The following is a 15011-nucleotide window of genomic DNA, read 5'->3' as shown; positions in this document are numbered from 1 at the left end:
GGGGCAGCTGGGGTTTCCTCTTGTTTCTTCCTTCCTGCTCCCTTTCCCCCTGATTCCTGGGAACAGCTAGCCCTCCCACACAGGATCCTTGACTCTCCTGTTGCTGAGCCCCTAGAGGACAGATTTCTGGGGAGCCAGGAGCACGCTGACACAGGTCAGCTCTGTAAAGGGAGTGATTACCTAGAATTTGAGCCCCTCCCCCCCTCCCCAAGGAGCCCCCAGGCCTCCAGTCCAAGTCAGGATTATGGAGCCCTGCTGGTGGCTTCAGGACAGCAGGGGCTGGAGGGATGGGCCAGAAGTGCCACTGCCTTGCTCTGGGCCCTGCAGCCTCACCTGAGTGGTCAGGGTCTGTGGTGCGTGGGGGAAGGGCTGGCTCTGAGGGCTCCTTCCTCCCCGCCTTCTGGAAACCAACCCTCTCCTGCCCGCTCCCAGCTGCATCCACGTGCTGTGGAGTGAGGAGTGAGGGGCCAGTAGGTGTTCCCTCCCCTGGGCCTCCTCCTGGGGGATGCTGGCCACCTCAAGCACAGAATGCCAGACTGGAGGGAAAGCCAGGTGCAGGCCCCTCACAGCAGCACCCCCGACAGGTGCCCAGCTGAGGCCTGCAGCCCCTCAGGGCACCTGGCCCACGTGCCAGCAGTGCATCTGAAGTCCTCCCTCCTCTGGAGGCCAACCTACTGTGCCAGCTGCCCCCGGCCTCCTGCCCCGGCAGGTGCGCCCCCCTTAGCAGGGAGGCACCAGCCAGAAGAAGCTGGGGGAGGGGAGAGGGACAAGGTCACTCTGCCACTGCCCCCACCTCGCTAAGCTCGACCTCAAGTCCTTCCCACCTGAACTGCAGTGGTTGCCCTTCCCCTCTGGGGTCCTTCCTCCCGGAGATGGTGCGGAGGGCTCTGGGAAGCACTGTCCCCCACCAACACCCTGGTGTGGGTCAGTTCAGATAAGCGGTGCCCGGCCTGCAAGTCCGGCTGGCCTGGGCCCTGCTGAGTGACCATCCCCTACAGCAGTACTGGGATGCTCAAACCCGCAGTGTCCACCTCCACCCACTTGTGGTCCAGTGTGGTCAGAAGCTTCTGGAGGCCACTGTGGTGCAGGGCCTCACCCAACACTTCCTCGTCCTTGTCTGCGAGGACAGTAGTTACCAGTGTGTGTCAAGCACTGACCAGGTGCCATGCCCTGTGCTTGGTTCTCTACAGACTCCAGCAGTGCCTGGGACGCGCTCAGCATCAGCTCTAGGCGGTGACCACTCCACCCTCCGCACTCGCAGGGACACTTCGGCACTGCTGCTCCACAGACAGGTATACAGGACCAATGGGAGTCCTGGGGAGGGGGGGGGGGGGGACTCCTGCCATTCTCCAGAAAACGCAGGCTGGAAGCAGTGAAATGCCTCCCAGAGGAGGCAGCTGGCTGACCAGGGGGAGGAGCGGGCTGGGAGCCCAGACTCCCCCAGGCGCCTGGCCATCCTGCCCTCCTGGTCTGTACGTGTCCACGGCCTCTGCGTGTGTCCACAGAGATGCTTTCCTGTTAGTCCAGGCTGTTCGGACGCTGTGGGCCAACTCCAGACGAAAGTAAGGGCCCACGTGGGTCCCAAATGCTCCTTTGTTGGGCTTCCCCATTCTCACCCCCCAGAGAGCCCTCCTTTTCTGAGTCCTCACTCATTGTGCATTGAGCGCCTGCTGTGTTCGCAGTTTGGTAGCAGTCCCAACTCCTGTGCAGCTCCTTTTGCTGTCAAGGGGGACAGTGACACACGCCCCACGGCGCCCTGGGGACACAGGCCTGGAGCAGGCCAGGTCACACAGGGAGGGGGAGCACAAGGGGCTGGACTCAAGGCCCCAGGAAGCAGGGGCAGTGGCCTTGAAATGAGGTGTCCCCCGAGCTCTGGCCCTTTCACATGGTCTGCTCTTTGCCTCCATGCCCACCGAGTCCACCCCACTCCTGAGTCTGTGTATAAGCATCAAGACCACCACCCACCCGAGTGGCCAGGCATGCTGCTGGGGTAAGAGGATGGGCTCCCCAGAAGCATGCCCCCCCACCCTCCACCCTGCTGCTCCAAGGAAGCACAGCCACAGCATGCACCCCGCATCCCCCAGCCAGTCCCAAGCGTGAGACACGTATTATTCACCTTATTGCCCAATGGAAAAACAGCACGTTCCAGGACCTGCTGATTCACTCCCTCTCGACAAAATATACTGAACGCTAGCGCAGCCTTTTCTTTTAATTGTGGTAACATACACAAGATGAAACGTACCGTTTTGACCATTTCTGAGTGTACAGTTATGTGGCATGAAGTAAGTTCACACTGTTTGCAGCCTCCATCACGCACTTCCGCCAAGTTTTTCACTGTCCCACCAGTAAACACTAACCCCCATCACTACTCCCCCAGGCCCAGGCACCCACCAGCTACTTCCTGTCTCTATGAACTTGACCACTGTAGGGAACTCGGATAAGTAAGTGGAATCCTACAGTATTTGCCTTCTTGTGACTGGCTTACTTCACCTGGCATCAGGTCTTCGAGGTTCATCCATGTTGTAACATGTGAGAGTTCCCTTCTTTTTTAAGACTATTATTTCATTGTGTTTATAATCCATGTTTAATTTCTCCATTCATTGTTGAAGGACACTTGGGTTGTTCCCACGTTTTGGATGTCGTGAATAATGTTGCTATGAATGTGGGTGTGCAAATATCTGTTCGTGTCCCTGCTTTTACTTCTTTTGTGTGTATACCCAGAAGTGAGATTGGTGAATCATATGATAATTCTATTTTTAACATTTTTAAGAACCATGCCGTTTTCCACAGCTGCTGCACCATTTTATATTCCCACCAACAGTGCACAAGCGTCCCAGTTTCTCCACATCCTCGCCAACACTTGTTATTTTCTGTATGTATGTGTGTGTGTGTGTACATGTGTTGATGATAGCTGTCCTAAAGTGGATGAAGTGATATCTCATTGTGGGTTTTTTTTTTTTGAAGTAAAAATTCTTAATTTCTCAATATGCTAGTTTTTGATGGCAAAAATTTGGTTCCATTGAAACTCTGGTCACTGTGGTTTTGATCTGCATTTCCCTAATGACTGATGATGTTGGGGATCTTCTCATGAGTTTATTGGCCATCTGTACATCTTCTTTGGATAAATGTCTATTTGAGCCCTTTCCTATTTTGATTTGGGTTGGGTTTTCTTGTTGTTGAATTATAGGAGTTCTTTATATATTCTGGATACTAATCTCTTATCAGATTGGTGATTTGCAAATGTTCGATGCACAGATGGTTGTAATTTTGAAGAAGTCAGGTTCATCTATTTTGTTTTCTTTTGTTGCCCTTGCATTTTGATGTCACATCCAAAAAACCATTGCCAAATCCAATGTCATGAAGATTTCATCCTGTGTTTCCTTCCAAGATTTTTATAGGTTTAGGTTTAGGCTTTTGATCCACTTTAAGTTAATTTTTGAGTTGGGGTAAGGGTCAATGTCATGCTTTTGCAGGTGGACATGGAGTCTTCCCAGCACCATTTGTTGAAAGCACTGTCCTTTCCTCATTGAGTGATCATGGCACCCTTGTCAAAATCATTTGACCATGTGGGCAAGGGGTTATTTCTGGGCTTCTTATTGTCTTTCATTGGTCTGTATGTCTAACCTTATACCATACTGTGTTGGTTTCTGTAGCTTTGTAGTAAGTTTCAGAATCAGGAAGGGTGAAACTCGAAATTTGCACTTCTTTTTCAGGACTGTTTTGGTTCTTCCAGGCCCCTTACAACTCTTTATGAATTTGAGAACTGGCTTCTCCACTTCTGCAAAAGGGACTATGATAATTTTGACAGGGATTTCATTGAATCTGTAGATCATTTTGGGTAGTACTGCCATCTTAACAATATTAATATTCTGATCCATGAACATGGGATATTTCCACTTATTTGTCTTCTTTAATTGCTTTCAGCAATGTCTTACAGTTTTCAGCATACAAGTCTTTTATCTCCTTGGTTAAACTTACCCCTAGGTTTTTGGGTTTTTTTAATGTTATTGTAAATGGAATTGTGTTCCTGATTTCCTTTTGAGATTGTTTATTTTTAGTGTTTGGAAACAAAACTAATTTTTTAGTGTTTATTTAGTTATCCTGCAACTTTACAGGATTAGTTTTACAACTTTGAATTTACTAGTTCTGACAGTATTTTGTGGAGTTCCTAAGTCTTTTTGATTTTATATAACATCTTGTTATGTATGAACAGAGATAATTTTACTTCTTCCTAATTTGGATGCTATTTGCTTGTTTACGCAGGTATGTCTGGTTGCTCCTGCTAGAACTTCCAATACTGTGTTGAGTAGAAGGGGTGAAAGTGGCAGTGGCATCTTTCTCCTTTCTGATCTCAGGGGAAAAGTTGTTTTGGGTTTTGTGCATGTGTTTGTGATATATATATATTTTAATCTTTTCACCATTAAGTATGTTTGCTTTGGACTTTTCATCTGTGGCATTTACTATGCTGAAAAAGTTTCTATTTCTAATTTCTTGAATTTTGAGACAGGGAGTGGGCATGCAAGTGGAGGACGTGCTAAGAGAGAAGGCAGAGAGAGAATCCCAAGCAGGCTGTGCCCTGCCAGCACAGAGCCAGACTTGGGGCTCATACTTACCAACTGTGAGATCATGGCCTGGGCTGAAATCAAGAACCAGACGCTTAACTTACTGAACCACCCAGGTGCCCCCCTATGGAGGATTTTTATTATGAAAACATGTTGAATTTTATCAAATGCTTTTTCTGCATCAGTTGAGATGATCCTGTGGGCTTTTCCCCCTTTGTTGGTGTGATGTCTCACCCTGATTGATTTTGAGACCGAACCATCCTTGCATTTCAGGAACAAACTCCATTTCATCAAGGTGTAGAATCTTTTTAACACACTGGTGAATTTAGTTTCCCGGAATTTTGCTGAGAATTTTGCATCAAGGTTCATGAGGGATACTGTTTTGCAGTTTTCCTTTTTTGTTGTTTTTTTTTATGTAGGCTCCACACCTAATGTGGGGCTCAAATTCATGACCCTGAGATCAAAAGTCACATGTTCTACCAACTGAGCCAGCCAGGTACCCCTGTTTTGTAGTCTTCTTGTAGAGTCTTTGTCTGGCTTTGGTATCAGGGCAATGCTGGCTTCAGAGAGTGTCAGGAAGCATTCCCTCCTCTTCAACATTTGGGAAGAATTTAAGGATTGCTGTTAATTTTTCCCTAAATGTGTGGTAAAATTCACCAGCCATCTGGTCATGGGCTTTTCTTTTTGGGAGGCTTTTGATTATTGACTCACTCTCTGTAATAATTACAGGTATATTAAGATGTCCTGTTTCTTTGTAATTCAGTTTGGGCGGGTTGTGGGTTGTGTGTGTGTGGGTTTGTCCACTTCATCTAGGTTGTCCAATGTGTTGGTGCACAACTAGTGTAGGTTTTAAAGCTGTGAACCAGGTAGACGCGTCCCACCTCCAAGGAGTTCATATGGCAGAGATGACAGACAGGAGATACTAGTTCAAGGCTGGATGTGTGAAGCAATCTGGTGAATGTCAAGAGAGTTCTAAGAGCAGGCCCTTGGGAGACCTGATCCAGAACCCAGTGAAATGAACAGTGACCCATGGGAACTTTGGGAGCCTTCTGGGTTTTTCTGATAGCTATGAGAGTGCCCTTCTGTTGACTATCGTGAGGATGGCCCTGTGATGTTTTGAAACAGTGAGTTTGTAGACCAAAGCCCCTCTGCCAAATAACCATATAATTTACATTAAGGGTGCTATTAACAAAACACCAGAACAAGACAAGACAAACGGGCCACTCTGGGAAAACCAACACCAGGGTAACACTTATATAACCCATGCTGGGGTCAGTCATGTCTGAAGAGATGGATATGCACAATGGCCAGGAGGGGACATGGTGTGACGAGGTCTGGGGGGGTCTGCTCCTGTGCCTCCAGCTGTTTGCCACATGAGCTGCTGGTGCCTTCTGGGCACACCAGGCCAAGGCCATCCCAGACACCACCCTTAAGTGGCTAGCGCTCTGCCTGAGTAATTTCCAGCCAGCCCCCAGGTGGCCCCTCATGGAGTCTCCAAGACCTCACCTGCACAGTCCAGCCCACAGCACAGGGTGAAGCACCTAGTACAGAGCCTGCTTTGGCCCATCTGTGGGTCCGTGAGGCCCCTGCCCCCCCCCCCCCCCCCCCGGGCTGTGGTAGGGACAGGAGCGGAGGCCCAGCAGCCAAGAGTCCTGGGGCTGGGGGGAAGCAACCTGTGCAGAGCTCACTCTGCCAGGTGAGGGTAAGCAGTAAAGGGGAAAGGACAGTAAACAGGCATTCTCCAAAGAATCAGCGGGAGAATAAGATCGCTGGAGGGGAGAACCGCTCCTGCAGGGAGTGCATCAGGAAGGAGCTCGTGTCCTCATGCCTGCCCACAGGCCTGGGAGGAGACAGATGACAAGGAGGGATGCCCATTTTCCTGTGACACTGGCCCAATGCTGAGGGCTAAGCCACCTTCCAGGGGCCAGCAGCACCCTTCTCCCCTCGTTGGTGGGTTCTCTCTATACACTGCTTCCTGAGCCCAGCCTCGCCCTGCAGACCCCCGTCCCCCCAGTCCCCTCCCTGTTTTATTTCCCGTGTTCTTACCTGATACGGCCTTGCTTGTACACACCTGTCCTGCGCCCCGAAACGTGAATGCCATGCAGGCGCGGCCCCTGCGGCCCTGAACGGCAGGTGCGCGGGGTCCATCCGCGCTAGGCCGGCGGGGGCACAAGGACCAGGTGTGAACAGGTGTGTCCGTATGCGTACATCACTAGGGGTTTTCTGTCCTTTCTGTGCACCGGCAGTGTTTGAAACTCTACAATAGACATACTACGTTTGAAACACACGAGATCCGTAAGAGCTCTTTCACAAAAGAAAACAAAAAACGGTGAACCAGAATGCTCGACCAGCGGCGGGGCGAGTGACGCGGACCGCCGCGGGGCGTGGACGGTGCGCACGCACTGCCAGCGCAGGTGGCGAGGAGGCCGGAAGGGCTCGCTGCTCCGCCCCGAGCTGTCCCAAGCACAAGCCGGAAGCACTCACGGCCCCGCCCCGCGCACAAGCCGGAAGCGGGCCACGGCCCCGCCCCGTTCTAAGCACAGGCCGGAAACGGCCCCGCCTCTCGCACAAGCCGGAAGCGTCTACGACCCTTTCCCGAACCGCGCAGAATCCGGAAGCCCTCACGGCACCGCTCTGCGCCGTCCAGCGCACAGGCCGGAAGCAACTCGCGGCCCCGCCCCGCACAGAAGCCGGAAGCGCACACGTCCTTTTCCCGCCCCGCGCAGAGGACGGAAGCGCTCACGGCCCCGCCCCAACCCGCCTGAAGCTGGGGCCGGAAACAGTCGCGGCTGCGTCCCTCCCCTTGTATAGACCGGAAGCGCCCAGCTCCTCAGACGGGAGAGGTGTATTTCTGTCCCGTTTCTCTAAGCCCCGCGGCGGGGCTTGTCCCCATTGCTGCCGGCTGTGCGACCCTAGGGACGCCACAGCTGCGGTCGGTCAGAGTCGTGTGGCCCCCGCAGGGTCGGCCCTGGAGGGTGGTGGGCCCAAGGGCGCGAGGTGCACACGGAGAAAACCACAATGAAGGGTGGGTCTGGTCAATAGGGACAGTAATACACGTGCTTCTATCGGGATCTGGTGCGTTTCTTCCTTGGGCTTCTTTCTCCACGTTCAGCCCCGCTTCCCAGCATGGGGACGAGGATGACAGCGCGAGTCCCTTCGGGCTGGAGACCGTAACCCCCTCGCACAACAGTTTTGAATTGCACTCACTCTAGCGAGCTCTCAGGCAGCTGTTGAGCTTTTTAATTATGTAAGTCCACTCCCCCACTGCCCCTCGCCCCCGACACACGCGTGGACTCAAAGTCAGGATCCCCAGACCTCGTCCTCGCACCGAGAAGGCCTGGTGCCTGCGGTAGCGGTCCCAACTTGAATTAAGTCTCAGTAACCTCTGTTGCTACAAGAACTTTAAAAGCGACACCGTACTTTATACTAAAAGAATAAAGATTTTTATTAAGCATTGTAAGTTGCATTCAATAGCCTTCGATACACCACGCCACAACCCACCTACAATCAGTCAGACCCAACAGCAGTTCATTCTTGCACAATCCATGAGTTAGGGCAGAACTCCCTTCAACTTACAGTAAGATCCTACTCAGGTCTTGCGGGCAGGGATTGGGGAATTACATCTCATTTCTGATCACTAATGTGTGATGAAGAGCATCAGGAGAATTATATGAAAACGAATAAGAAGTGATTCTGATTTCAAAGTACATTGTTTGGAAACATTAACAAAAACATCAAAATGATATAAGTATACCTGCTTCTACTAAATTCTTGATGGGAAAGTTCTCAAGAACAAGCAATTTGTTTCCTGCTACAGAAGGGGGGGTTGTTTTTTTTGTTTTTTTTTTTTTTAAGATCAAAGGGATTTTTTTTTTTGTTTTTCACAGAATTTCATATTTTGCTAATATGAAGGCATAAAACAGCAACAAAGAACAATAATGCATACAGCAGTGAATACACCAGGGTAATGTTGATATTTGAAACAGCTAGATAATTTTGGGGGGGTTTTAGAATAAATGCAACAGAGGTCAATAATCACAAAATTTTAAGGTTAGAGCAAGATCAGTCAGTGACTAAACAGAGTTAACATCTTTTATAGGACTATTACTGATTATTAGCATTTTGTTTTGCAAATGGGCACATACTGGTAAGAATGGAAGGACAATAACATGCATAATATTAACTACACACTTTAAAAATTATGAACCATGCAGAAGGTTAGCTCAAGTAGTAGCACTAATGGTCTACATCCGATTCAAAACCACATAGTTCATTGATCACAGATGCATGGTATTAAGTCACGAAAAGTTTCAGAACACATTGTGTTGATTTTGAAAGGTCATTTGCATCTTCTATGATTTCAACTTTATCTCCATTTAACTTGCTTGTAAAGTAAGTATGATGTACTGCATATTTAAAATCAGCAGAACGGCAATATTACTCTATAATTTTTTAGTTTTGATAGTTGCACTTTTTTTTTTAACACAAAAGAACCACATCAACAGTGATGAGATTTAAGTAAGAAAGAAAAACCGTGGTGTGCCTTATTTCTTTCATAATCATAAAATCAAAGCCTTAGACAAAGCTTCCTTGTGAACAGTAATGCAAAATCAAAGATAATGGCATACATATGGTGCCAAATGCTAAAAATGATATTTTAAGCTATATATACTTAAAGACTGCCAAAATTTGTTTTCTTTATAGTTCAAGAAACACAACTATAGGCTTTTGTCATAACCAGTTTAAACTTTGTGTGTACTTCATTTTAAGTGTGGGAGTCAAATGCTCTTCATTTTCTTTCTCTCTTTTTGTTTTATTGTAGCATTTTGACTACAACTGGTTAAAACTAAAAATGTGTTGTTTAAATCTCTGATATCAAAGAGGGATCCGAATTTCCAAAGTCCTCATTTTTCTCTTACGGAAAGGAAAAAATGTACATAACTGTAGGCTCTCTTTCTCTCCAGATATTCCTGAATCCTACCCTTCCAGCATCCTTCACCCTCTATAAAAAATAAGTTTACTCTTCTTTCTTTAAGACAGCAGCCTCCAGAGCATCAGCTCTGCGGCAAGCACTGTCTGTACTTAGTGCATTTAAGTGAGGATTTGTATTGCACGTCTTAGAGTCATTGTTCAAGGCACTTTCCGAGTGGCTGGGGGCCCTGGCATCGCCCGCGCTCCCGTTCATCTGGGGAGCAGGCTTCTCCTCAGCCACCGCTCCGTTTTCAGCCAGGGACCCATCCGAAGACACGGCAGACGACTTGGATTCCCCGGATCTTGACTTCAGTTCTTTGGCCACTTCTTCTGCTGAAGCAGCATAAGGAGGCTTGCCCTGGTCAAAATCAAGGATAACAAGCAATAAGGCAGCTGTGATACACAGTGGGAGAAGGGACGCCTATGGAGGCCTGTGCTTCAGGTTCAACAGCACAGTACACTGCATGGGTGTGTTCCTCACGCTTTCTGCTCTCTGCTCTATACCTTCTCTTAATCCTCTGTGGTCTGTACAGTCCATTACTCTACACTCTCTATACCTCTATACGCTCCAGTCTGTATTTTTCACAACCTGTGTATATACTTTATAGGCTATATACTGTATATATTTGATAGTCTGTATTCTCTCTGTACTCCATACTTGAATCCACATTCTCTGTAATCTGTGTAATATATATTCTCTCTCTCTCTAGTATCACCTATGTACTCTATAGTCTATAGTTTGCATCCTCTACATACTCTAGTGTATACATTCTAATCTCTATACTGTCTACACTCTATACTTTCCACAGTCTATGTACAGTCTACATACTCTCCACAGTCTGTGTACTCTGTACTCTGGTCTGTACTCTCCATAGTCCACAGTCTACATACTCTCTCTATGGTCTGTGTACTCTGTACTCTCATCTATACTCTCGTAGTCCATAGTCTACATACTTTCTACGCCCCATACTCTCTATGGTCTGTGTACTCTATACTCTCCATAACCTGAACAGTCTACATATTCTCTATGGTCTGTGTGCTCTAGTCTATACTCTATACTCTAACACACTCTCTTTTGCTTCTGACTGACCTGCAGCTGGCAAAAGCTGGTCTCAGCAGGTTCGTCCTGGGGCCCCTTCCCTCCACTTCTCTGTAGTTAATATCCTGACCTTGCAGTAGACCCCACTTGAAGAGGTCTACCTAATCCTTCTGGACAGCACCAAATCATCTATGCTAACACCGCTCCTCGATACGTCCTCTCTGAAATTACAAACCACCATCCTCACTACGTGTCCACCAACAACTTACACATCCACCTGTCGCGGGCAGTGGGAGGCCCATTTCTACTGGAAAACGGAAGCAAACCTAAGTCCTCTCTGGACAACCCAACAAGAAACAAGTCTAAGCTGATAATCGCCAGGTGTGTTTGTGACCTATCTCTTCTGAACAGGTCTCCCTGCTCCTCTTAACAAACTTAAAAGTAATTCTAGAAAAAATGAACTTTTGGAGTGAAAGACAAGACCTCTCGGTAAGAGACGAGGAAGACAGCCCGAGATCTTTCAGCTGTTTACATCTTAGACCGTGGGTTTCTCAGCCTGGCACCTCGACATTGTAGACCTGGTAATTCTGTCACGGGCCGTCTTGTGTGTTGCAGAGTGGTGGGCATCACTGGCCTCTCCCCAGAAGACACCAGAAGCACTTGCACACTGAGCTATGATGATCAACAATGTCCCCAAAGCCAGTGGCCCTTGGGGCCAACATCCCAGGGCTGAGAACCACTGCTGGAGGCGGACTCAGTGCTGAGGGAAACCTTAACGGTCTCACCCTTATGTGGTCATTTTTCAGTGAAGAAACTGAGACCCAGAACAGGAAAGCTGCCTTTCAACCCCAGATGGCAGGGTGTCGGGTGCCTCTAGTCCTCCCTGCTGAGAACCAGGGTTTTTGCCTGGTTACGAATAAAGGCCCTCTCTGCTCAGCCAAGTGGGGCTGGAGATATGTGTTACCCTCGCCTTGGGGACGCCTTGTCTCACACCAGTGGTCCCTGCGTTTGTTCCCCTCTGGGCTCCATTCCCACAGGTCTTCTCACTTCAGTGCTCAATCCCAGAGTTCGGAAATATGCATGTAAACCCTCCCCCAAGTCAACACTACTGCCATTTTCTTGGAATCCTGAGAAAAATTAAAATATATAAGAGGACAAAGCAGAGGGAAATAACACTGAAGATTTCAAGTACTTGCTCACACCTCTAAGCCCTCAGTCTCGGAGGGAAAAGCCCACCGGCCGCTACACAAAACGCCTGAAGCAGGATCTCCGGGGTGCCAACACAAAAAAGTAACTCAGAATTGTTTTTCTGAGGATACACAAGGACCCAGGAATTCACTCCCAGGTATGTATCCAAGAGGAATGAAAACGTATGTCCACACAAACACCTGAACACAACCACTGTAGTTAACAATACTCTGTTGCATATCTGCAAGTTGCCGAGAGACCTCAAAGGTTCTCGTCACAAGAAAATAAGTTTTTGTAACCATTTGAGGAGATGCACGTTAACGAGACTTCCCGTGGTGATCATCTTGCAATGCGTACAAATACAAATCACTATGCTGCACCCAGAACTAACATGATGGTATATATTGATTACATCTCAGTAAAGCTGGAGGAAAACCCGAACCTATGTATGTATGTTCACAGCAGCATTACTCATAACCAAAAACGTGCAAACCACCTGAATGCCCAGCAACTGGTAAATGGAAAAAGTGAGCCTCGCCCTCAGTGGAGCCCTCACAGCAATCCCGAGGACCCAAGGGCCGGTGGCGCGACGACAGGTGCGCATCCATGACAGGCACAGAGCAAGTCCATACACGGCAAAACAGATCCGTGGCCGCCGGGGGCTGGGACGTGGCTGCAACTGAGTAAGGGGTTTCTTCTTGGGTGATGAACGTTCTGGAATTGGCGGTGTCCCTGCATGACAGTGAGGACAGGCCGCACTGTACTTTCTAAGCAGGTGAGCTGCATAGTAGGTGAGTTCTATCTCAAAAGAAGAAGACGTCAAAGGGAGTCAAGAATGTGCCAAACACTGGCGACAGACACAAGACTAGCTCAACAGGAACCACCAGAGATGAAATCAAAGCAAGGGAGAACAACAGAAATGAAAACCCAGTAATTCAAGAAAAGCTTCTGATGTAAGACAAGATATGAAACTGTGTTTAGAAAGAACACGTTGTGTGCTGAGTGCACCGGCCCAGGATGACCAGCAGCGGGGTGCATCACGAAACCTTGGCAGAGAAACAAAAACAATGTGGGCATTTAGGCCAAAACCGCGAATGTCTTCTGAGGGAAAGACAATTCAATTATTAGCGTTCTTTGACACAAAGCTTATGACAGAAGAAAATGACAATATACGTGAGACGCATGAGAAGGAGGTATGAGCCACCACTTTCAACTGTTAGGAAAGCAAAGTGCTTCTGAACGTCCCGCCTGTGGAGTCCCCTGAGGAGAGCCTGGAGGGACAAGGCCGGCGGGCAGGGGACGCGGGTCCACAGAGGCCAGGCCAATGAGGCGTGGGTGGGGTGGTGGGTGGAGGCTGCACGCTGGGACAATGCAGCGGATAACCGCACGGCTACTGTCACAACGAGAGCTGGGGGGAGAACAGGGTGAGTGTGTCAACACCGTGACTGCCCGTGGACGAAGCCAAGGGCCAGCCAGGGGCACTCTGACTCTAACTTAACGAGCCCCGGTTCTCAGGGTGGAAGATAATAGACATGGACACGAACAGTAAAGTTTAAATCAAATTCCTGAAGTCTTCAATTTGATTCAGAAGAGTCGCTCTAAATTCTTGAGATAAAAACAGCGGCATCCACATGCGTATTCCCCTGTGCGTGTGGTACACAAGAGCGTGCAGCAGCACAAGCACGTGCGGGTCTGAGTGCCTGGTGCACGCGAGTACACGTATCTCCTCTAGCCCTGTTCACAGAGAAGCCCAGAAACAGTGATTCAGCATGAGGAAAGGACATGTAGATGTAACATCAGAGATGTAAGTAAAAGCCCTCAGTTTAAATTGGAAACGTCAGTGTGAATTTATGAGGATTTTATCTTTAAAGAAAAAGACAATAAAAAGCTCGCATGTCGTGTGTTCATGCATGAAGACCACGACTGCACGTCCAGATCTGTGCTCAGAGAACACTAGGAACAGTCACTGGCCCTCCAGCACTCAGGGTGCCCAGACGGTGGTTTTCAAATGCCATCTCCCACTAAAGAGACCAAGGAATCGAGAGAAATGTGGTGGTTCTGCTGGGCCGGGCGATGCCCAGAGAGAAAGCCACCGCAGACCAGAGGCCACGCAAAGGGCCTGTGGCCAAGGGCAGCAAGGTATCTGTCCTGCAAGCACTGTAATACTCAGGTACCAAATGGGAGCCAATGGGAAGCATCTCTTTATAAAAACACCCCAAGAAATAACGAAAAAGAAATCACGCAACAAGACTATCTTCCTTTGGCAATCTCCAGCGAATGAAGGGATCCAGCCTGTGACACATCGAAGGGTCCCAATGTGCAGAAGCAGACACTCGTGCCCCTGACAAAAGCACACAGGTCCACCTCAGTCCTGCCACAGGCGCAGACCGGTGCAGAGTCTGGCTCAGTGCCCAGACCCACCACCAGGATGCAAGAAAGACAAGGTCAGGTCATAGGGGGGCAGCCTGCTCAGCACACGCTCGGCAAGATGAAGAAAGTCTGGGCGTTTGGGCGCAAAAGGCGGTGTTGTCTGTCCTTCCACACGCAAAGCAAAGGAGACAGGCATGGGGGAGGGGAGCCAGTGGACTCAGGGACTTTAAAGATGCAGCAAAATAAAAGAAGGTGAGCTCCCCACGGGAACAAGAAAGAGGCCAGGCCACCCAGTTGTCTTGTGTGGTTCCGGTGTCTGTGTTTTATGTGAAAGGCCCCCTTAATCGGTAGGGGTGATGGCTCCACGAGGGGCTGTCTGTACAGGATGGGCTCCGGGCTGGAGCACAGCATGGGTGCATTCCCCCCCACCTTATAAACCCGTTCAGAGGCTCAGTGCCTTCAGCTTAAAAGGGCTCAGAAGGCAGAGGAAGGTCAAGGTGAGCCTGAGGAGGGCAAAGTGAGCCAAGCACATGCCCCATCCTGGGGCATGCTACACTGCAGAGGGGGCTGCCCTTGTACCTGACTCACTAGATGTATTTCATCAACACAGAAGTTCCCAAGGTGGTGAGATCACCTGGTAAAGGCAGGCCAATACATTTCCACACGTGGGCTACTAATGTGGGAGCCAAGGGAGAGCTGGAACATTTGCATGCACAGCACGGGAAGAAATGCACACTTTGATGAAACTTCAAACACAGCAGTAAGGCTGCCTGGCATTTCTAAAAGATCCTTCTCAAGGGGAAATTCATCAGGATCCATGTCCCAACATGGTCTATCCAAAGTGGGAGGAAACTCCAGCTCGGTCATGAAGATGGGTACGT

At 49.1% G+C, this 15011-nt stretch overlaps 1 protein-coding gene across 2 annotated transcripts in view; it reads right to left on the bottom strand.

Annotated features, from left to right (window-relative positions):
- Window positions 1-7982: 7982 nt before the first annotated feature.
- Window positions 7983-15011, bottom strand: part of FAM120A (family with sequence similarity 120A) — a 95275-nt gene continuing 88246 nt past the window's right edge. For both annotated transcript variants that reach the window (XM_019434297.2, XM_019434296.2), the window contains one exon: window positions 7983-9891. In XM_019434297.2, the coding sequence (XP_019289842.1) occupies window positions 9580-9891 (312 nt within the window). In that variant the 3' untranslated portion in view covers window positions 7983-9579. The remainder of the gene's footprint in view (window positions 9892-15011) is intronic.

Source organism: Panthera pardus, unplaced genomic scaffold, assembly GCF_024362965.1.
Source record: "Panthera pardus isolate Hobbes unplaced genomic scaffold, ASM2436296v1 HiC_scaffold_20, whole genome shotgun sequence".
Lineage (NCBI taxonomy): Eukaryota > Metazoa > Chordata > Mammalia > Carnivora > Felidae > Panthera > Panthera pardus.
The sequence above is the reverse complement of the archived record's forward strand: the minus strand, read 5'-3'. Positions and strand labels throughout refer to the sequence as shown.